Here is a 22,104-nt window from a genome sequence, read left to right as displayed (position 1 = left end):
CAAGAAAAAAGAAACAAATGAGTAGTTTCCTAGGTTAAAATGTGAAGCAGGAGGGAAAAGAAAAAAAAAATCATGCTAGCCAAAAGGACAAGAGAGTGATGGTAATGTCCATATGAGAAGAAGAAAAAAAATCTTTCAGAAATCAAGTCTGCCAAAAAATGAAAGTGATCTTCCTGTAGTAGAAAATGGGGGCTGTTTTCTTCTACCCTGCCCCCCAAAGTGTATTATCTCCTAGACTTTTTGTAAGTCAAATTTCATTCTAAATGTGACTATGAACATGGTGTTGGCTAATGAACATATTAATCACCAGACATTATTTTCAAAAACCATGAATTGTTGGGAAAACACCAGAAAGTTGGGGAATGAGAGCAAAATTCGTGCTGATTTTTTGAACCCTAAGACCTGACTCACATATTAAAAGGCTAGAACCCATTCTAAGATAAATGCGAAATCTTTGGGTCTTAAAGAATTATGAGGCTGTAAAACTCCTTGAGGGTTGAGTTAGATTAGCAGCGTTCATAAGAATTACCCAAAGGGCTTGTTAAAACACAGATTGCTGGACCCCACTCCCCGAGTCTTCAATTTAGTCAGTCTGGTGTAGGATCCAAGAGTTGGCAGTTCTAAAAAATCCCAGGTGAAAATTACGCTGGTGCTGTGATGACCATACTTTGAAAACTATAGGTCTAGAGATTTTTCATTAGTGTTGTTTATTTATGCAGTTGATTAATACTAATATTTAGGTTATATTTTCCCATTGTTAAGTCAGTAATAAAAAGTATAAAGAATTATATTGAAAGGCATTGGTTCCACTAAGTTATTATATGGTTATGTCACTACATGAATTTTTGAAAGTTGCAGCTGATTAAATTATTAGCTGGCCATGAATTATTTAAATGTATGTTAATTAATAAGTTAATGTGTTTTTCTGGTTTGATTTAATAAAACCTTAAGACCATTTGTACTTTTGACACTAAGTTTATTGACATCTTGACTGTGTCTAAAAGGAAAACTAGGTGTAAGTATCAGACACAGTTTATCTTGAGTAAGGGAGGATATTTGGCACACATGAAAAGTCCTCTTCTGAAGGCAGTTTATGGCCAAAGTAGAATGATATCTTAGCCTGAGTTGTCTCAGAAGTCTGATAACCAGCAGTTGCCAAGCATCCCAGAGCCATAACAAGGACCTTTGAATGGGTGAAGAACACTCTCCTCAGAACTGTGAAGAGACTTATTTAATCAGGATATGGAGAAAGTGGAACTCACTCAGAAGACAGCAGCCAGAGAGATGAAAAGTTCTCCGGTGGAATAGTTAACCTAAAGATGGGAAGTATTGGGAAAGGAAGAGAAAAAGAATAGTTCACAATACTGGTCTTTAAATATTTGGAAGACTTAATCTTCTTGCAGGTAACCATGAATCTTAGAACCAGGACAAGCAAGGGAAAGATTTCCCATATTTCCCAAAAAGCTGCCTCAAAATTAAACCTTTGAGAAGGGTCAAGTGATTTCTTATTAATTAAACTGTCTGGATATAGATTGTCAACCACTTGGTAGGAGTGTTGTTAAAGGGAATCAAGGATTCAAGTTTCAGTTTCAGGGTTCCTTCTAACTTTGAAATTCTTAAGATTCTATGAGATAGACCAAAATATTTTTTTAATTAGAAAATAAAACATGAAATTGGATGTGTAAATATTTAGATACGCATATACTAAAAAATGTGAGTTGATTCATCCATTTTGAATAAAACATGGTAAAGCTTCCTGAAAGGAGAGCTTTTATTTTTTTATTATTTTATATTTTTTTATAAATTTGTTTTTTATTGGTGTTCAATTTGCCAACATATAGAATAACACCCAGTGTTCATCCTGTCAAGTGCCCACCTCAGTGCCTGTCACCCAGTCACCCCCACCCCCTGCCCACCTCCCCTTCCACCACCCCTAGTTCGTTTCCCAGAGTTAGGAGTCTTTCATGTTCTGTCTCCCTTTCTGATACTTCCCACTCATTTTTTCTCCTTTCCCCTTTATTCCCTTTCACTATTTTTTATATTCCCCAAATGAATGAGATCATATAATGTTTGTCCTTCTCCGATTGACTTATTTCACTCAGTATAATACCCTCCTGTTTGAAAGGAGAGCTTTTAAAATACTCTTCTAAAGAGTTGGGCAGTATACTAGGTTCATGGATGGATGCAACAAACGCTCTCTGTGGTTAAGGAGAAGAGACATTCATTGACAGGATGTTGTGTCTCATTATCACGGAAAATCCTGCAGAATCAAGCTTAGAAAACAAGCGTAAAGTTAGATAACCAAAAGGTGAAAGTCATAGCACAAAAAACAAAATGGTGAGGGTATCCTGCCATTGACCATCAGGGGCACAGTGCTTCCCCTGAAAATTGGATACTCCTGCTACTGCAGCCCTTGCCCTCCTATAAAATAAGTTCTTCATGGTTTCTGCTGCTTTATGACACTAGCCCCAATTTAAAGTCCAAGTCTGAGCACCTGATTGGCAGAGCTTATGAACACCCACCCCACATTCAAGCTGTAAGGGGATCTGGGAAGACTGGAATCTGATGTTGTCAGTTCCTCCAATGGGAAGTGGACTCTGCTTCCCACCAAGAGTCCCACCACCAAGATAAGGTAGGAAATTCTCCAAACATTGAAGATAGTGGGCATCCCCCAAATGACAGACATTCACAGAGGGCACTCTAGAGTTTCTTCCACAGGGTAGTAATAGATGTTATCACACAAAACACTAAACATTTATTTTTTAACTTTTTTAAAAGATTATTTATTTATTCATGACAGAGAGAGGCAGAGACATAGGAGAGGGAGAAGCAGGCTCCCTGTGGGGAGCCTGATGCAGTATTTGATCCCAAGACCCCGGGATCACCACCTGAGCCAAAGACGGTGTGCCCCCCTAAACATTTATTTTTATCATAGTTTTTGCTGCAGGATTCCTTAGAGCCTTTAGTATTTGAATATGCATTGTGCTTCTCCAAGAGGGGGGTATGATATGCAATGTTTGCCAAATAGATTTGAGCAAGATGTTCTTTTTTTTTTTTTAAAGATTATATTTTTAAGTAATCTCTACACCCAGTGTGGGGCCCAAATGTACAACCCCAAGATCAGGAGTCATATGCTCTACTGACTGAGCCAGCCAGGCACCCAAAATGTTCTTTTTTTTTATAGTAACTCTTGAGAGGAGTGTTCCTAAGACTCTGGGGGTTTTGGAAATGTAGAAGGATAGAGGACATGTGCAGAGGATTGCAACAAGCATACCCAGATGTAATAAGAGATGAGAGCATTTAGAAGGTGGGTCGGAATGGAGAATGCCTTGAAGACTGCCAGTCAAGTTCAGATTTGAGTTCACTAGACAGTAGCTGGGGTCAGACTTGAGCTTGAAAGTGATACTTAGCATGAACTGGTACCTTCAAAGGACGCTCTAATTGTAACCCATTTAGAAGGGTTGGGAGATTACAATCAAGAAATAAAACCCCTTTAAAAAGTTTAATCAGTTATGATTTTGAAGTAGGACTATAAATTCAAAACAAGATCTAAAGATTTACATCTGAAAGGAACACCACGGGCAATCAAGTCAGCAAACTGCAGCCTGATCCCACCCAGGGCCTGAGCTAAGAATGTTTTTAAAATTTTTATACAGCCCCGACCTAAGAATGATCTTCTAAATTTTTTAATGATTAAGGAAAAAAATGTTTAAATAACATTCTGTCTCACATGAAAACTCTATGAAATTCAAATCTCAGGATCCATGACTAAATTCCATTGTTCTCATTCGTGAGCCTATATTATAAAAAAATTATACTCAACCATTATTATATTTTGAATTTCCTCATTTAAAAATGTAGGAAATTTTTTCTCTCTTAATTGTATAAGTACCTACATAATATTTCCAGTTTTACTTCTTAACCCACAAAGCCTAAAATAATTACTATCCTACACATTTAGAGAAAAACTTTTCCAACCTCTGCTCTAGTAACTGCCTTCATACTGATACTGACACTGATGCTCAGAGTGATTTGCCTGAAGTCTGAAGCTTCCTGGCATGAATCTGGGATGGAACCCAAGTGATCCGACTCCCACTCTGGCACTCCCTCTACTGCATCTCAGATGCGTCAAGGCAAATGCTGTTATGCGGGAAGCAGTGGTGTGTGTGGATGGACGTGGGAGACGGGAGAGGAGGAGGAAGCCTCTCTATGCCAGTACCAAAGTGTAATTCGATTATGATGGTATCGAATGTGATGGAGAAGCATAGGAAAGGGGGAGGACTTAATAGTTTCACTCAAATCTTAAAAACCATTCCAATTTACACCTAGGTCTTCCAACTTCTACATTTGTGCATTTAATGTGTTTCTTTTATTGACTCAAAGACTTCTAGCTGGAAGTAGAAATTCCTTCTAAAGATCATTTATGTGATGGAGCTTGTTTTTGACATCACTACTACTACTTAGAAATGGAAATATTCATTTTTGTTTCCTGAAATGAATGGCTTTTATGGATTTGCTTAGCATGTACTGAGATGATGTGTTCAACAGCTAGGAAAAAAGGGAAATCTGACATTGAGACAGATTCTGAAGCAAGGTCTCAGCCTCTGGAAACAGGAGTATTTCATTATCAGATGTCAGCAATACATATAGGAAGAGGACCATCCTTCCTTAGATGTTCTGGGGGCTTTACTACAATTTGTTCAAGATATTTTGTTGTCAGAGAATTCTAGGATGTAGCATTAGTTTCTCTCTTTTTTTCAGTTTGATAGCTTGTTGTATGTATAACTTATAATTTATTCTGTAAAATCATTCTGCATATGAAGTGTATCAACTCCTTGATAGTCTGCAAACATTTCTTTTGATTTTTAAAAAATAAATCAGTAGTCCATTAGGGTCATTTTTTCCTTTTTGGGGGGTGTATATCATATTGTCTAAGAAAAAGCATGTTAAATTAATTCAGAATAAATAAATGCTATCTAAAATTTTATTAAATGTATCAGCCTGGGCAAAATGTTTTTGATATTCTTGTAATATAGCTTCAGGGTAAACTATTTTTAAAGGTTTAAGTAGATTTTTCAGAATAGAAATGCTGAATTGAAGGAAAATCTTACATCCCTACCACAGTTCCCCAGCCTTCTTTAACATAATTGAATTCAGGCAGGTGAAGAAAGGTTTTGTGCCTCAGCTGGGTGCTGACTCTGAAAGAAAGTCCCTGAGATGGACACTTGGCACTCAGGAAGTAGAACCACTGAGCACAGCCCTTGACTCACTTTCATGACAGCAGCACAGCTGAGGGACCCTGGGGGCTTGCTCCCCTTGCCTCATGAAACCCCTCTCCTGTCTTAGGGGGCTGAGAAGTTGCTAAAATCCCAACTTTGGAAATTTGAAAGAAGTTTGGTGAACACATGGTAGTGTTGATAGACAGGAGAGTGATGGCAAGGGCTTCTGGGTTTTCACCCAGTTGGAAAGGAGTCCAATTAAGCAAGGTCCTTGCTGGGCATCTGGAGGCTATCTGAAGTAAGGAGATGGAGCAGTCCCTGCTACAGTCAGTCCCTGCTACTGTCCCTCCTTCCCAGCGCCCATGACAGACTAATTATTGATTTAATTGTTTAGTATTTCTCAGTGCGCCAGTGCCGCTCAAATGGGGGCACTTTTGCCTCCCAAGAGACATTTGTCTGGAGACATGTTTATCACAGCTGAGAAGAGGCATAGCACTGGCATCTAGAAGGCAGAGGCCAGGGATGCTGCCAAACAGTCTACAATACACAGGGCCCCCCACAAAAGGAATGATCTCACCCAAAATTTCAACAGTGCCAAGGTCGAGAAACCCTGCATTAGACCATGGTTCTCGAAGACCCATCTGTCTATCAGCACTTTATCCTCAACACCTAGCTGGGAGCCTGGCACGAAAGGAGGCTGTCTGTCTGCATTTACTGAATCAAGATGAGCCAAGCCTACCCTCTTTTTCTCAACTGGCCTCCCCGAGTCATTGCTTAGACACTAATAGGCACTCTCAGGGTTGAGCTTGGGTTGCACAGGATGGATTATTTACTCTACTTGTACGTCACTGACTGTACTTCTGAGCTGCAGGCGTATGACCAGAAGAGGTTGCATGAGAAAGGGGTTACATTTCTCCTGTTCTCTTATCTCTCTGCCATGGCTCCATATCGAAATCTACATAGTTATGGTTTTGTATCTGCACTCGAGAAGGGAACGAAATAGAAGGATCAATACTTTTCCTTTGCTCCTACCCAGTATTTTGGTGTACAAGGAGGAGCTTTATTGAATGCCATACTTAGCAATGGTGATCATTTGATTTATTTCCAAGGATAGCCATACCGAGTGTATGTGTGGACGATGGAAGAGAGAGGAATTTCAAATATAATGAGCACTCCTGAATGCAGTTTGACTATTTTTTAGTTTGTATAATGTCTATCTTTGAGGAATAGTTCTGGATGGCCCTGGAAATTCCAGCAGAGAGCTGGCTCAGTGGGACTGTGTTAGCCCATCAGAGGTGCAGGCTGAGCTCTTGAGTGCCCCTTTCATCCCTGTGTCTAACAAAGCCCCATCCTGAACCAAGAAGCCTGCACTATTTCACAGTTGCAAAGATACCCTCTGTGCCGCATTATAGATCGGCCTGCACGCTGTCCAGCACTGCCCAGTACAAACTCCCCTCTCAGTGGCATGACAAGAGTTGAGGATGCTGGCTCTCAGCTCTTCCGTGGATGTCTTTTCCAATCAACTTTCACAGATGCACTGTGGCTCGCTTAGAAATTCACGGGCAACCGACCGACCACATGGGGGAGCAGCTCCTTTGAGCAGCTGGAGGAGTTGACCTAATTTCAGGCTATTTATCATATTTTAAATTATTTCTCTGTGATACATGATTTAATTGAAACTGCCAGAGGGCAGGAAGAAGGGTAAATACTCACAGAAGTGCATATGTAGAGGGAAATGAAATGTGTGCGTCTATATGATCATATCTTCTTGTCTGTGCTTCTGTCGAATTTTTTCTTTTCATAGAATGAAAAGAAACCCTTAGAAATAGCCTTGTGTCTGTACTCACAATGTTTTTGAGGATATTTCTCATTACACTACACAGTAACTCTTTATGAGGACTCTTGAGAACAATTTACTTCTGATCCTCAGCCTCAAGAATAATTACGATTTTCGTAAAATACTGTTGTTGCTGCTTTTTATCCTAGGGGCAATGAGTAGGTGACTAATTAGGTTGTGTTTGAGAATTGCTTGTTGGAATGCCCTGAATCAAATCTTTTACCCACCCACGTATACAACAAGAGTTTAGGGGTGCTTGGGGGCATCAGTACCCACGTCAAGTCAGGACATTCTTAGGTTTCCTTTTTCTTTTCCATCCCCTTCACATTTATCATCATTGTTCTCCGTATTCCTGTAAATGATCAGAAGTGTCTGTGGGAAAAGGTAGGGGTATAAATAAGTAAATGCATTGTCGTAGGCCATAGAAAACCAGTTTCACTGACTGCTTTCTTTTCCCCTTTCCAGATTGAGATGCTACCAGATGGGCTGTTTCAGTGCAAAAAGCTGCAGTGTTTACTTTTGGGGAAAAATAGCCTGATGAGTTTATCCCCTCACGTGGGTGAGCTGTCGAACCTTACTCATCTGGAGCTCATTGGTAATTACCTGGAAACACTTCCTCCTGAACTGGAAGGCTGTCCGTCCCTAAAGCGGAGCTGTCTGATTGTAGAGGAGAACTTGCTCAACACTCTTCCTCTCCCTGTGACAGAACGTTTGCAGACGTGCTTAGATAAATGCTGATCCAGAGAGAAAAGAATTTTTAAAAGTGTGCCCCCGGGGCTTTAAACGAGAACTAAAGTTTCCTAAGTTATAAAGATGAAAAATGGGTAATAATTATGACTTGACTATAACCCAATGTCTCGAAAGCAACTCAAGTGTCTAGCCCTAAATTAAACAGGTAAAAAAGTGTTAACACTGAACTAAAGTTTTGTGAATAACTGATCTTTAACTTATTAAGATGTGAGACGTACTCTTCGAGGGTGGCATGGGGGACATGAAATTACTGAATCTCCGCCTTGCGGTTTTTACCTTGAAGATGCGATATCCTTTCATGTCCTTCCCCCAGTCCCCAGTACTTACTTATTTGCACACTTGTTTTAACTGGCTTCTTCCTGTTTTGATATTTATCACCTAGACCATAAATTCATCAATATGTCCTTGATGTATACTCAACACTGTCTTTGATCTATGGTCTTAAATATTTTTAGGCAGGGTGTACATTGTGCTTCACAGAATTCCTTCTTGGCTTGATTTTATTTCCTGTCCCAGACCACTCGAGTCTTCCTTCACCTTGTTTTCTCTTAACAATGGCGAATCCTAACAAAAGCCCCCAAACGAGGGTGAACCCTGAGAAAAGTGCCTGCCTTTGGCCCTTCCATAGAAAAGAACAGTGTACTTAGGACAGGTCACCCTCGGGGCATCCTGAAAATTACTCCTATTTCCTAAAATTAATTCAGACGTATCAGCAGAGCCTTTTTTATTTGCTAATAATTTTTCTATTAAATGTAAAACATATACTTTCCATAGCATAATCTTGGATTCAAAATCTGTGAAAATAATTTTTGTAAGGTACAGAGAACACATGCATTTCTTTAAGAATTCACTGTTAATATACTTGGTTTTGGCTGCTCTCGAGTCGCATATTTGTGTGCATCCTGCTCCAGAATGTTTTTCTACTCTGCAACTAATTACTTTTGGATAACAAAAGCCTTGTGTTTCTGCCCTAAAATATTTGGGGGGTTTCCTTATAAGAGGATGGCCACATCATCTACCTCTCTCTTCCCTAGTTGCTGTGCTATTGTACGGGTACAATTAATTACTTCAAAAACTGTGATGGAGGGGAGAGGTACAGATTTGAATCCTTAAAGTTGATTTCAAAAACACTTGGAGAAATTAAGGCTTAAAGCAAAATACTTTTCTTCAAAATCTGCATGATCTCTAGATATGATTATAATGTAAAACACTCCACCTCGATTCAATATTTAAGAATTCTCAAAGCTCACAAAGAAGTATATCCATTTAACTGAAATTCATCTCATGCCTTTGTCTAACTTCCCTGGAATACATTTTGCTCTCTCTCTCTTTTTTTTAATAAAGAGCTTTGTGTTTAGCCTTCTATTATCATGCATATTGTAAAATGAATAAAATCAATGGATTCATTTTGCGGAAATGTACATTCTTACCATGTTTTTCTCTAATGGGTCTAGGCATTATGATGCCTGTCTCATTTTGGATGTTAACTATGAAGTAACCTATTAACTGCATCTAGACAAAACTGGAAAACATTATGGGTGAATACTGTAAGCATGGAATTGTGATGTGTGATATGTTGTTTCTTGCTCTGCCCCTCCCAGAAAGATGAAAGTGAGTCTTTAAATGATAGCAAAATGTAGCTCCCCTCACCTACCACACACCCCTGAACTGACACTCAGAGAAAGTAATTGCTTGTGTCAAATGTAAATTGAATAATATGAGCTATAAAACTGTAAACACCAAAAGCTGCCTAAAACATTATTTTTATTCTGAAGGAGAAAGAACAGTGTAAAAATGTTAATTCTTACCAAAACTTGCCTTTAGTCAGAACATTCAAGTTCTCAGGGACCCAGGCATAACTGATGAAACTTTCTTCTAGGACTTTAGAAAACACATTCTGACTATATCTAGGGTTTTTGTTATTTCCATTTTTTTAATGTAAGTTAATGGCCATTTTAATGTTTCACAATAAAATTGTCATGTGTACTGATTGCAGTGTTGGATAGGATTTATCTTAAGTTTTTGGAATATGGAATACAATGCGTGGAGAGGTATTTAAATGCTTGTGGCCATATAATTAGCCATCGTTTCTCTGAAAAACTCCACCCCCCTCCATAAAGAAGAGTTTTCAAAACAGATTTCAGATTTGCTGCCATTCTCACAAACTAGAACTTCTCCACGGCTAGGCACACTGGTTGTGTTCACCCGCAAAAGTCATTAACTAAATCTTCCTTATCGCTTCTCTCAATTTCTGGAAGCATATTACTTACCATCAGGATCAATAATGAATATTGTAAGCTGCTTTCCAAACACTAGGGTATAGTTACTGGTACAAATCTTATTCCTTGATGCCATAGTCTTTAGATTTCTGTTTTACTTCAATCTTACACACCAGTGTTTAGGTAGCTTTTGAAATAACATAGCCTCGATGCAATGAACTCTGAGACCACCACTTGACATTTGAAAATGTGGTGTTTGATGCCACCTTTACTGCATTGTTGGAGCAGATCTTCATTTTGCAAGTGTTCATATCCGTTTAAAAGGATTTTCAATGAGGAAAATGCAGTTTATTCAATTATGCACTTCAGTTGGCATATCATTTCCAAGAATGCATAGTTCATTTTCCAAAAAAAAAAAAAAATACATGGGGATGTTGTTCAGAACAAAGTTGATGACTTATGCTAGCAATGGCATAGGTTCGTTTTAATCGCATACGCACACAGACACACACAGATGAGCTTTTGCACACATAGAGACACACACACCATAGGCAGTTTTGAGCACTGCTGTAAGGTATGGTGTTCTCTCCCTAACCTACATTAGGATACATCTGTGTGGCACACAGATACTGTGTTTTCATTCTTCATCCTCAGTCTTAATTTTTCTCCCTGGATGTCACCATACTTCACTATCACTTAACAAATGTTTGTGTTAAACAGGGTAAATAGAGATCCGTAGGCTCTCAGCGCTGTGGCGTGGCTTCAGTTTGTGTGGTAAGCTTACTACTGTGCTGTGGTAAGCTGCAGTGAGTTATCTGCATAATATTATTGTTTGAGAGTGACAATATTTGTTTCTGTTCTTCCTGTGTTTCATGATTCAAATTTTGTATGTTTAAGTAGAATATTGCATAATGATGGGTTCAGAAACCATTAAAATAATCAAACAGTTATTCTGTGGGTTTAGAGCTTTATTTCCTTGTGTTTTCAATTAAACGCTCCTTCCATCTTCACATTCTCTTAGCATCATCCTAACTGCATAGGTATGTTGCTTCCCCTCTCTACTCACTCACCTCCTTAAAGTTGGTCAGCACTTGTATATAACAGAATAGATTTGTGCTAAAGGACTCGCAGTGATACTTGAGCATGTATTTATTTGGGGGGAAGCCAGGGCCTTTAATGAGGCCTAATTGAGTAGTTCCATTTTACCCATCCCTGCAATATTTAGAGCTGATTGATTCCATGATTTCTCATCCCTACCAAAAGCATGAGAATATAACTGTAAGTCCACTTTGTTTCCAGGAACTGTATATCGCATCAAAATCTGTGTTCATTTCTTTCTGGAAACAAGAGGAAGGCCGATGGGAGGGGGAGGAGCTACTTTGTATCCTCGTTTGAATTATGAAGACATTATATACGTGAAATGGTATAAACTCATGACTGTTGGAAAATGTCCTGGATATAATTATTTCTTATCTTCAGTTGAATGTGAAAGCAGTGAAAACCTGCAGACCTGTTTAATTGGTTTCTTCCTGTTTCTGGTCCATCACTCTTACATCCACTGGGAACTATCTGCTCAGTACCTTTGGTAATGGACAACATTCTCCTCAACTTTTATTTTAATATGAACAATTTCATCAACACTAAAGTGTTAACACCGACTATATGAGCTGAAGTACTGAGTTGAGATAGCTTCCAGTTGAACTTAATTCATGTTTAAGTGTTGCATTTGATTTGTATAATACACCACTGCTGAGAAAAAAAAATTATGAATGCCTCCTGCATGTTCTATATTATCTCTAACAGAGATGGTGCAATTTAAAAAATATAAAGGGGCATAGAATTAGAATGGATATGTTTGTGCATATGCGTGTTGTATGTAAACCTAAATATTTATGTTTAAATATTTTTAAAGCTCCTCAAATGTTTCACTCTGTGTGAAATAATGGGCCAATCTTGGGTAGAGACATTTTCTTTGGTTAGCTTCACGGTGAGAGCTGGCATTTGTTATTTTATCTTTGTCACATATTTTGAAACATGTACATAACCGGGTTTTGCTTCTGGTAATGAATTATTAGAAAACATAAGATTTTTTTTTGTAAGTTGAATATTTCTGGCCCTCAGGTTTACCATGTAAATCTGCATTTTGGTGGTGAATCCCTTTGCCTGAGATTCAGTGGTTTTTGGTAACCTTTACTGTTTTAAAGTACCTTTTGTGTAAAACAAAGATTCAATTTTTATAACAAATGGCAAATAAAAACAGATTAAATGTTGGAAGAAGTTGACTGTACTGATTTGTCCCTGTGCTGTTGTATGGTTATATCATTCACCAGATCAATTTTAGATTTACGTGTGAATCTCATAACAAGAGTTGGAGTTTTCAAAATATGCTACAATGATCCCAAAATAACAAGCCCCCCAAAAAGCTGGATTGATCCTAGACAACGATCTTTCTAAATAGGTCAGTCTCTCCAGTGGTGCTCATCCTTGGGGACTGATGCTCACAAAGCACCCCAGTTCTCCCTCTCTTCTTTGCTCTCATTTCTCCATGCACTGTTAGTTTAGCACGAACACTAATATGGACCAGATCAATAAAAAGTAAAGAACTGCAAGACAAAATTTTAAGAAGCTTTAGTAGGGGATCCTTGGGTGGCTCAGTGGTTGAGCATCTGCTTTTGGCCCAGGGCCTGATCCTGGAGTCCTGGGATCGAGTCCCACACCGGGCTCCCTGCATGGAGCCTGCTTCTCCCTCTGCCTGTGTCTCTGCCTCTTTCTCTCTGTCTCTCATGAATAAATAAATAAATCTTTTTTTTTTTTAATAAGCTTTAGTAAAGGGGGGAAATGGAATTATTGGGGGAAATAAGCATATGATAGTTCCTTCTGGAGACAAGACTTTCTTCTCTGTCTCCCCCTCAAGCTCATACCCACCCCCCAGCCCCCCAACTTACCCTTTCAGGAGCACATTAGAAAGCTGATAAAAGACTCCTCTCTGCTGGAGGACAGAACTCGATGTAAACTGAAGCAGATTGTGAAGGAAAGTGATGCTGCTGACACCAGATGGCCGGATTTTACCCTGGAAATGCGGTACTTCGAGAAAGGCGCGGGCCCACCTCGAAGCTTTGGGAGACCTGCTGAGGGAAGGAGGCCAGCATCTGACATAAGACCTCAGCAGCCATTCGGGGACTGCCAGGGCCTCCAGGGCAGTGACCGGGCATGCAGAAGCCACATTCTTCGGCATTCCCTTCCACGCTGCAACCTGCCTTTCCAGCATGCGGTGAGGGAGGGGAGAGGCTGTGCCCCTGCTATTGCGGACCCGCTCCCCTTCTCCTGGGGTCCTCTCAAATACTGCAGCCTCTGTCCCCCCCTTTCCCCCGGGGGCTCTGCAATAAAGCTGGTTATCCAGAAGCACAGAGGCACACCTTGAACTCGAGCCCTCTGTTCACAAAAGAAGATAGATCTGATGCCAAAGAAAGATGAGAAAGAAAAAGTTCATTTTCTAAAACGCATAGTTTCTTCGTTTTTTGTTTTTTGTTGTTTTTTTTTTAATTACAATCTCTTCACCCTGTGTCGCCTCCTCATCCTCTGGACTAACTAGAATCATAAGTCCTGCCTCCCAAATACCGATGATTCTGTAGGACTGCCTGTGTGCTACTCAGAAGCTTTTCAGATTATTTCTTACAGTAAACACCTTAAATTTTGCTTGCCTTTTTACACATGCCTATTGTTTGTGCGAGTAGGGCCTGCCACACACCGTTTTTTACTCTCTGCCTCCCTCTGCTGCTGAGCTGAGAGTAAGTCAAATAGAAGTTGACTGGCTTCTACTTCCTCCCCTTTTATTCTGTTTCTCCTTGCCTTGCCTTTATCAAAGGCAGCCCCCCAAGGTAAGCTCTTGACAATTCAAGGGCCCCCACTTAATCCCAGTGACTCCATCTCAAATGAGATGCACTTGGAAAGCCTCATGCAGAGCCCGACACCAGGACCAGACCAGGCATGTGGGGGCCCTGGGCAGGTAAGAATTTGGCACCTTTTAAAAACCTGCTCTGAATATTCAATATGCATTTGGTAGAGATAAGGGAATTGATCTTCCATTAGTAAAAGTCATGAACTTTGGGGGCCCTTGAGTGGCTCAGTCAATTGAGCACCCAACTCTTGATTTCAGTTCGGGTCATGATCTCAGGGTTGTGAGATTGGGCTCCAAGCTCAGCATGAAGTCTGCTTGTCCCTCTCCTTTTCCTCCTCCCCTCGCTCTCTCTTCTCTTTCTCTCTTTTAAATAAGTAAATAAAATCTATAAAAATTTAAAAAGCATAAACTTTTGTGTCCCTAATTATTCCCTTCTCCCAAAACAAGACTCTCAGGAGTAAGGTAGGGACAGCTGGAGGCAGGAATTGTAGGGCAAATGAGAGTTCTCAAGGCTCACAGCATTTCTGTCAGACACCTCGGGTGAGAATCTCCTCCCAGGCCCCCTGAGCAGGCCTGGCAGCTGCTGGGGTTCACCTCTCCTTTTTCCCCTTGCAAGTGCTGAAGCACCTTACTCTCCTGGCCCCCACCCTCTCTCCCTTTCCAGATCTCTCTCCCTCCCTCTTCCTCTACCCCTCCTCTGGTTGTGCTATTTAGCATTTTCCTAATTACATACATGTCCTCACCCATTACTAAATGCCATCTCTGAGAATATTAAGTCATACTAAGAATGACATTTTAGCTTGTGCTCACCAGAATAAGTGTCTTTTGCTTAACAAGATGCTCCCCTCCTGAAAGGTGGTTTCTTACCATAATTTCAAATTCCAAATAAGAGACTTCTTCAATATACAGAATGGGAGTAAGACCAATTTGTATTCCTTAGGCTGGTAACCTAAAGAATTGCGTATGGAAACCTGACTTAACTGGTCCCCTAATTCCAATTAGTTCATTGGTATTAGTTCTGTGTAAATTAGTACCTGAGGCAAATGTTTAGACCCCAGGAGAACCAAATGCCCCCTGTGTGAGTGGCGTCTCCTAGCCTTTGCCTGAACCAGGTTTGGATTCACACCCTTGTCTTGCTGTCTCTATAGTGCTTCCCAGGGAAACCACCTAGATCATTGTGGGGAGAAGAGAAAAAAAAAAAGTCCTGTCACCCTTTTCACAATAGACGGAGCCAGTCTCTGGCAATTGCTCTGTGAAAAGGAAAAGCCTGAAGAAGCAGCCAAGTGGAGGAGAATTGACTCAGTCTGCATCAAGCGGCTCGAGGAAAGCTTCCCAGGCTTGTGATGCCTGGGCATCATCAGTACATCATGAACCACGTTAATGATTTCAAACTGAGAAAAGATAAAAATCTAATTATTTTGTCCATGCTCCTTCAGCTTGGTGTCCACGCCGAAGGGGAAATAGCCTAGTGGAACAGAGCAATAATGTTATTTAGCACCTGCCACATGCCACGTACGTAGCAGGCTCTTATTCTGTGCTAGCTCGATCCATCCGATGGTCTTATTTGGTGTGTTATTCCTATTTTACAGATGGGAAGACAGACTTGAAAATGGTAACATTTTCCAAGGTCTCATGACTGTTCAGAAGAGGAATCCTATTCCACCTACAGGTCTGCAAAGCCTGTTCCTACAGAGTTGTAGGTAGAGAGCACTTGACCTCAGCACTGTGTCCTCTTGGGCCCCCCGTGGAGTTTGAAGTCTCACAGATGAGGCTCTGGTTTTCAGAGCTCACTGCTCTCTTCCCTTCACTGTAAGCCCCTTGCTTCCTCCTGCTCCAGGTCTGTCCTACTTGTTTTCTCCTGAGCCAATGAGTCACTTCCTGTCCATTTCATTTGCTCCCTCATTCCCAAATGTAATTCTAGAATTTTAGAACTTTCCAGCTGGAAGGAACCACGTAGACTTTTCTGAAGAAAACCTAACTGGTTCGTTTGAGATCACAGACCCACTGTCTGAGGGAGCTGGCACCTAGCTGTTTGTCCCCTCCGTTGGGTACTCTTTGCATTCTGTGGGCTGGTCCTCAGAAGCACTGAAAATCTCTCTTAACCAGAGTGGAAGGGCTGAGATTAGCACCCAGGCCACCTCCCTAACTCCAGTCCTGCGCCTCTGCTAACAAGCTGCATTCATCTGAGCTGCGTCTTGCATCTTAATAACAACCCCTCCCTGTGCACAGTGCATTACTGGGCGCTAAGCACTCTAGGTTCCTGTCCCCATTTCACCTACAAGAAAACTAGACTCCAAAATAGACATCTTCAATAGTCACCATATTGAGCATCTGCCATAGACTTTATAAATAACCTTAATGCTTAGAACATACTAAGATAGGCATTATCTCCACTTTAAATGGAAAAAGAAATAGGTCCAGGCAAGTTAAATGACCTATTAGGTTCTATAAGAGATTGCCTAGGTTTGGGCGGAGCCAGGTTTTGAACTGGGGACTCTGTAGCACTAAATCTCCACTTGTTCTATAGTGCACACTGTCATGGTCATATGGCAAGGGTTGTGAGTACAGCTGAGGATTTCGGCATCTAATACTATTTTCTATCCTTTATGATGTACGGGCTCTGAATAATCTGGAAAAAGATTGACATACATACACGCACATGCACAGACACAGCTTCAAACATCCTTTAGTGTAAATATAAAACTTCATCCAAAGCGCAAATGTATTTTTAAATGTGGTTATTTTTGAAAGATGCTGTTTTTATTTAAATGTCCTAACCTAAACCCTGAGCACATTTGCAATCATTAGAAGAACAGCATGCCATTGTGAATTTTGAGTCCTGTGGGAGATGTTGGATAAAGACCCTCATCCCGTTAAGAGGAGTTGTTAACATTTTGGTTTTTGTTTCAAGGTACAGATGAGGCTCACAGTCAGTTTGGGTCTTACAACAGAATTGCAGTTTAACTCTCCGAGAGTCCTGGTTTATTATAAGGAAATGCTGGCAACATTTTAGACTTGCAAAATGACTACCAATCACAGTGCAGGCTAAATTCGTTCTGCTGATTTAGACATTTGGAGGAGCGGGTTATGCTGTCCTTATTGAATTCATGCCATGCTCCAGATAAGAAGCTGTGTTTCTCACCCCAAGCTGATGGTGTGTCCCTCCCTGGCTTTGCCTTTTAGCTGAGTGCACAGCTGAACATGGAAAAAAGCCTTAACCCAAGCAAAGAACCCACTCCCTAAAGCACTGATTCCCTTGGCATTTGCCTTTGGCCTCTTCAGAATGCCTGCCTTTCAAGGCAAGGGGCATGTCGGGTCAGCTGTCTCCGGAGTCCGTGCACACAGTGGGACTACAGCGCTTACATGGTGCCTGTCCTCCACTCTCCACTGAGCTCTGCTAAGGAAGGGAAGCTTACTTACCAGGCAACTTTGTGCAATCACATTAGTTGTTTTTATATTCTTCTAGAAGATGAAAGAAATTAGCCCTTCTTTTTTTCTGGTGGTAAGTCTAATTCCTCCAGCTTAGAAAAGAGGCTCCATGGGGAATTTTTTTTTGCGAGGATGGAAATGAGCCAGATGGCTTGGGTGCTGCCTCGGCATAACCAGCGGAGACCCTGGCTGGGCCCATGCCTGAAATATGTGTAGGGAAATAAGACATTTCTCCCTCAGGGTGAGCTGTGACTCGGGGAATCTGGTGGTGCTGAGGATGCTGGAGGCTGGCTCATCAGGGGAGAGGATGTGGGATCCCTGTGACTTCTGGAATTTAGCATCTGCCCTCAGGATGGCATTTCCAGCATGATTTGCATATATCAGCATGCTCAGGGGCCGGGCCTAACTGAGCCTAATGAGAGGGTGAACTGAGGTGTTCCCTAGGGTGCCTGCGACTATACTGTTCTGATCTACATGGAATGCTCATTGAGTAGGAAGTGTTGATTAGGGTTAATATTAATTTTCTTAAGAGTTTGAGTACATCATACATTTATTTTTGAGCTTTTGAAATGACTCATTTTTATGGCATATGAATAAGACTTTTATTCACTAAAGGACCTAAAGCATAATAGCAAGCGAAGGAGGTTGGGATTATTTTAAAGCGCTCCCTGCCATGCCTCCGCACCAGGAGGGCCTTCATCACGCTCAGGCTACAGTTCCCAGTAATGACAAATGTCCTGAGGTTGCACAGGTGAAGAGGTGTCCTGTGAGGTACTTGACCCTCTTGGGCTTTAGTCCCAAAGCCGGAAATCTGAGCTAACCCATCACCACTGGCACTGAGCCCAGAGTCTGACTTGGGGCCCATGGATACCTCCAAGTTTTCAGTTCTCAGGTTTCTGTTCCATGGGGCTCTGGGCCTCAGTGTCCAAGCAGCAGACACGCTCAGTGGGAGAGCGGTACCTCTGGTCTTAGTTGGGCTGGGACATGTCGGCTTCTCCCTGCATTTAGGGTACAGCTCCAACCGGCTGCCAGCTCCCACACCAAATCGTGTGGCCGTCGGCCTCACCGGCCCTGTGGTGGGCTGTCCTGGAGCTGTGTGCTGTGGACCTCTCCTCTGTCCCCTGGTGCCCAGCTCAGGACTGTTCCAGGGCTGGGCTTGGGCTCCCTTGTGTCTCAAAGAAGAGAAAGCAAGATCATTGTCCTACACAGGCGGCCAAGCAGCAGGCTACCGGGAAGGCGCTGAGCTCCACCCTGGCTTGGAGTCCTCTCTCCACCAGTCACACTTATATCTCTGAGCCTCAGTTTCCTCTTCCATAAAATGTGAGCTCTAGTCTACAAATATCAAGTGTCTGCTCCTACCCAGCTGCTGCCCTAAGTGTTGAGGATTCAGTGGGATCAACGGGGACAAGACAAACAGGGCCCCATCTTCATGGAAACATGACTTTAGGAGGATTCCATGAGATTATCTAAAATGCTGAGCCTCCTGTCTGACCCTAGTAGGTGCTCTCTTCGGGTTAGCTCTGATTACTTTTCCTCCAAATATGGTAGAAACTCTTAAAACCAGCCCTTTCCCACCTCGATCTTGCATATGTATTCTTTGCCTAGAAGGCTCTTCCTTGCTCCCTTGGCCTAGCTAACTCCTGTTCATCCAGTTCTTGAGGTAAAACGTCACTTCATCAGTGTAGCGGCTCCCCAACCAGGTCCATGTTCAGGGTCCCCTGTCGTGTGTTCTCATTGCAACTGACACTCTACTTTGAGGTATCCATCACTTCAGTGACTTACTTGTTAAATGTCTGTGTTCCTGACTAGATTGTAAAACTGGTGTGGACAGCATCCATAGCTACCAGAAGTCTTGGCTCCTGGCTTTGAGATGCTCGACAAGTATCTGACCATCTGACTGGCTGACATGTGAATGGGATGTTCTCTTCCAAATGAAAAAAGTATCCTGGGTCAGAAAAAGGAGAACCTCATCCATCAGGAGCACATGGGCCCTTTCTTTCCTCCCTCTCTTCTCTGGCCAAGAGATGGCTGAAAAAACAGGCCTTGTCCTAGGCAGCACCTACACATCCCTGGACGCAATTGGGTAGCCAAGTCACAGTGAAGAGGATGGTATGTTGGGTTGCCCATTGGTAACAGGATTTATCCAACACCACTCAGGGTGCTGCTGAGAACAGGGCAGTAGGAGTCTCTTTTGGGACCATGTACCGTGGTCACACCATTAGCTGCCCCCACCCACAGCCAGGCAGTGTGATTTAAAGGAAAAAGCCTTGTCTCTGTAACCAGATAGAAGCTTGAACAAATGAAATCCAGCGCCACATGGCCAGAATGATAGCACAAATGTAACTGTGTTGACTTTTCACTGTCAGGCGGTATGAAAGGCGTCCCCAGCCTCAGTACACTGAGAGAGACTTCCGCAAACGCAGTCGTTTACGTGTGACTCACTGCAAATGTTAATGTTCTTGCCCTTTTGGGCCCTGTGGGATTTAACACAGCAGTGATGTGACCTGACCCCAGTGGTTTTCTTTTGGCCAGAATCCAAATGCTCTGGGCAGTGCTGGACTTCCCACATGCATTCCTGCAAGCCCACCGTATGGAACTACATGGCAGTCCTCTTTACCAGGCCTTTCTTCAACTTCCATGTGTCTTTGCCCACGCTGTTCTCTCCACCAGAAGTTCCTTCCATCCATGGAAACATGGAATAGTATCTGTCATCTATCTACCTGTCATCATCTATCTGTATATCTGTCAAGACTACATTTATTCTTCAAGACGAAGATGAAATATCATTTTGTCTCCAACACCTTCTCCTACCACTTTCCTTCTCCGAAATTGTAGTTAGGTGCTTTTATTCTGAATAACTATGTAATGAGTTTAATTATAGATTCCCTCCTCACTAAACTGATGACAGAAACCAAATCTTGTTCCTTTTTTTTTTTTTAAATCCCCTTCAACAAGTACAGTGTGTCGCATGTTGCAGGTGCAGAATAAGTAAATGGCAGAAAGCCAGGCATCGGCAAACTGTGTCATGGGGCCAGTGGGTTAGCCAGGATGCCTAACTGCAGAAACTACTATTGGGTACTTTTGTGGATGGACTGTGAAAACGATAAAGTCATTGAAGGCTTGTGGGCAAAGAAAGCGCATAAGGAAGTAGAACATTGGGTACAGTATTTTAAGGTGCAATGCGTATGCTGAAATTAAAGGATGAACATCTTACGCCCGTTCTACAGATGAGAAAACTAAGGCTCGAGGAAGTTAAATATTTTACCAAAACACACAGAGCTAGTAAGCAAAGCAATCTGCTTTAGTGGATCTGATTTCAGATCTGATTTTAGACGCTATGCAAAAACTCAACCAAATCTGGAAACGCTCCCTTGAACTTGGGTGCTCCTTCAGCACTTGACTCTACCTCTAATTCTGTATCATAGTGAAATAAAGTCCAGCATTGCACGCCCTAAACCTCGGGCACCCCACCCCATCACAGAAATCTCAATCGCACATACACGCAATTCTCTGACTTCAGGCTGAATTTTAGGGTCGAACACATCTGAAAATGTCTGTGTGGTTCAGAGTGAACTCTGAAATGAAAAGTTCCCACCCAAACCACTGAATAACATCCTGTGTTTTCATCAAATCTATGCAGTAACTCCTTTGATTTGGCTTTCGTTTGGAATAATCTGTCCATTGCCATTTTTCTGAAACATTCAGAACAAGATACAATCTCATTATGGTCGGCTACATAGAGTGGACCTTTCAGAGCATAAAGAAACATCTGTCCTCCATCTGCAGTGCCTAGAAAATAGGGCTTTCAATGGAGTACATTGTAGGACGCTAACGCTTTTTAAAAGGCAAAAGATCCATTTCTGCTAAAATCTCAGTAAATGTGTCTAACAGAGTATTTTCATCTTACAAACTGTTTTCCAAAGAGCATTTCAAAGAGCAGAGTGTTTACGAGCATAATCTCTAGGTTCTGCCAGACCTGGTTCAAATACTTGTTCTGTCATAGACTAGCTGCGTGATCTGGAAGAGTGACTTAGGCCTGATGATTTTAAGTTTTTCTGGGACATAAAATAGAATCATAATACCTACCCGAGGCGATACTGTTTTCAAAGAGATGGGCCACAGCAGAGCACGAAGTAAACACCAGTTCTTGTTTCTGCTTTGTTCCTGCTGTTGTTCATACCAGGGGCAGAACGGCCTGATTTCCGCTGCAGTTGAAAGAACACGGCATCTGGAACGAGAAGACCTGAATTTGCACCTCACCTCGGCCCCGCTTACTAGGTGTGTGACCTTGGGGAAATCACGGAATCCTTCTCCACTCAGCTCCCTCATCTGTAAAACAAGGAAAATAAAAATAGCTAACTCACCGGTAAGGATCATGAGGTGCAAATGAGGTGCTTTATGTGAATTCACTTTGCCAGCTGCTAAGCTGTGTGTGTGTGGACTTGTTATTGTTAGTATTGTGGACTGAATGTTTGTGTCACCTCAAAATGCAAATGTTAAAACCTTAACCTCCAGTGTGATGATATTAGGAGGTGGGGCCTTCTAAGGTAATTAGGTGAAGTCATGAGGGTGGGGCCTCCAAGATGAGATCAGGGTCCTTAAAGAAGAGGAAGAGGGGCACCTGGCAGGCTCAGGTGGAGGACCTTGCAACTACTGATCTCGGGGTTGTGAGTTCGAGCTTCATGTTCGGTGTAGAGATTACTTAAGTAAATAAAAGCTTAAAAAAGGAAGAGGAGGAAGAAAAGCTCAGAG

The 22,104-nt window shown here is 41.8% G+C and overlaps 1 protein-coding gene and 1 long non-coding RNA gene across 4 annotated transcripts in view; one reads left to right on the top strand and one right to left on the bottom strand.

Moving 5' to 3' along the window:
* The window catches only part of LRRC8B (leucine rich repeat containing 8 VRAC subunit B), a 69,415-nt gene extending 57,116 nt beyond the window's left edge, over nucleotides 1-12,299 (top strand). For all 3 annotated transcript variants that reach the window (XM_041749397.1, XM_041749395.1, XM_041749396.1), the window contains exon 5: nucleotides 7,522-12,299. In XM_041749397.1, coding sequence (XP_041605331.1) covers nucleotides 7,522-7,794 — 273 coding nt within the window. In that variant the 3' untranslated portion in view covers nucleotides 7,795-12,299. The remainder of the gene's footprint in view (nucleotides 1-7,521) is intronic.
* A 678-nt stretch (nucleotides 12,300-12,977) lies between these two features.
* LOC121487547 lies at nucleotides 12,978-21,833 on the bottom strand. The gene is made up of 3 exons (XR_005986858.1): nucleotides 21,717-21,833; nucleotides 21,439-21,580; nucleotides 12,978-13,153 (listed from the first exon to the last, which is right to left on the bottom strand). It is a non-coding gene; the product is annotated as an uncharacterized LOC121487547 (long non-coding RNA).
* Between the last annotated feature and the right edge of the window lie 271 nt (nucleotides 21,834-22,104).

Source organism: Vulpes lagopus, chromosome 3 (genome assembly GCF_018345385.1).
Source record: "Vulpes lagopus strain Blue_001 chromosome 3, ASM1834538v1, whole genome shotgun sequence".
NCBI classification, from domain to species: domain Eukaryota; kingdom Metazoa; phylum Chordata; class Mammalia; order Carnivora; family Canidae; genus Vulpes; species Vulpes lagopus.
This window is presented reverse-complemented; position numbering and strand designations above follow the sequence as displayed.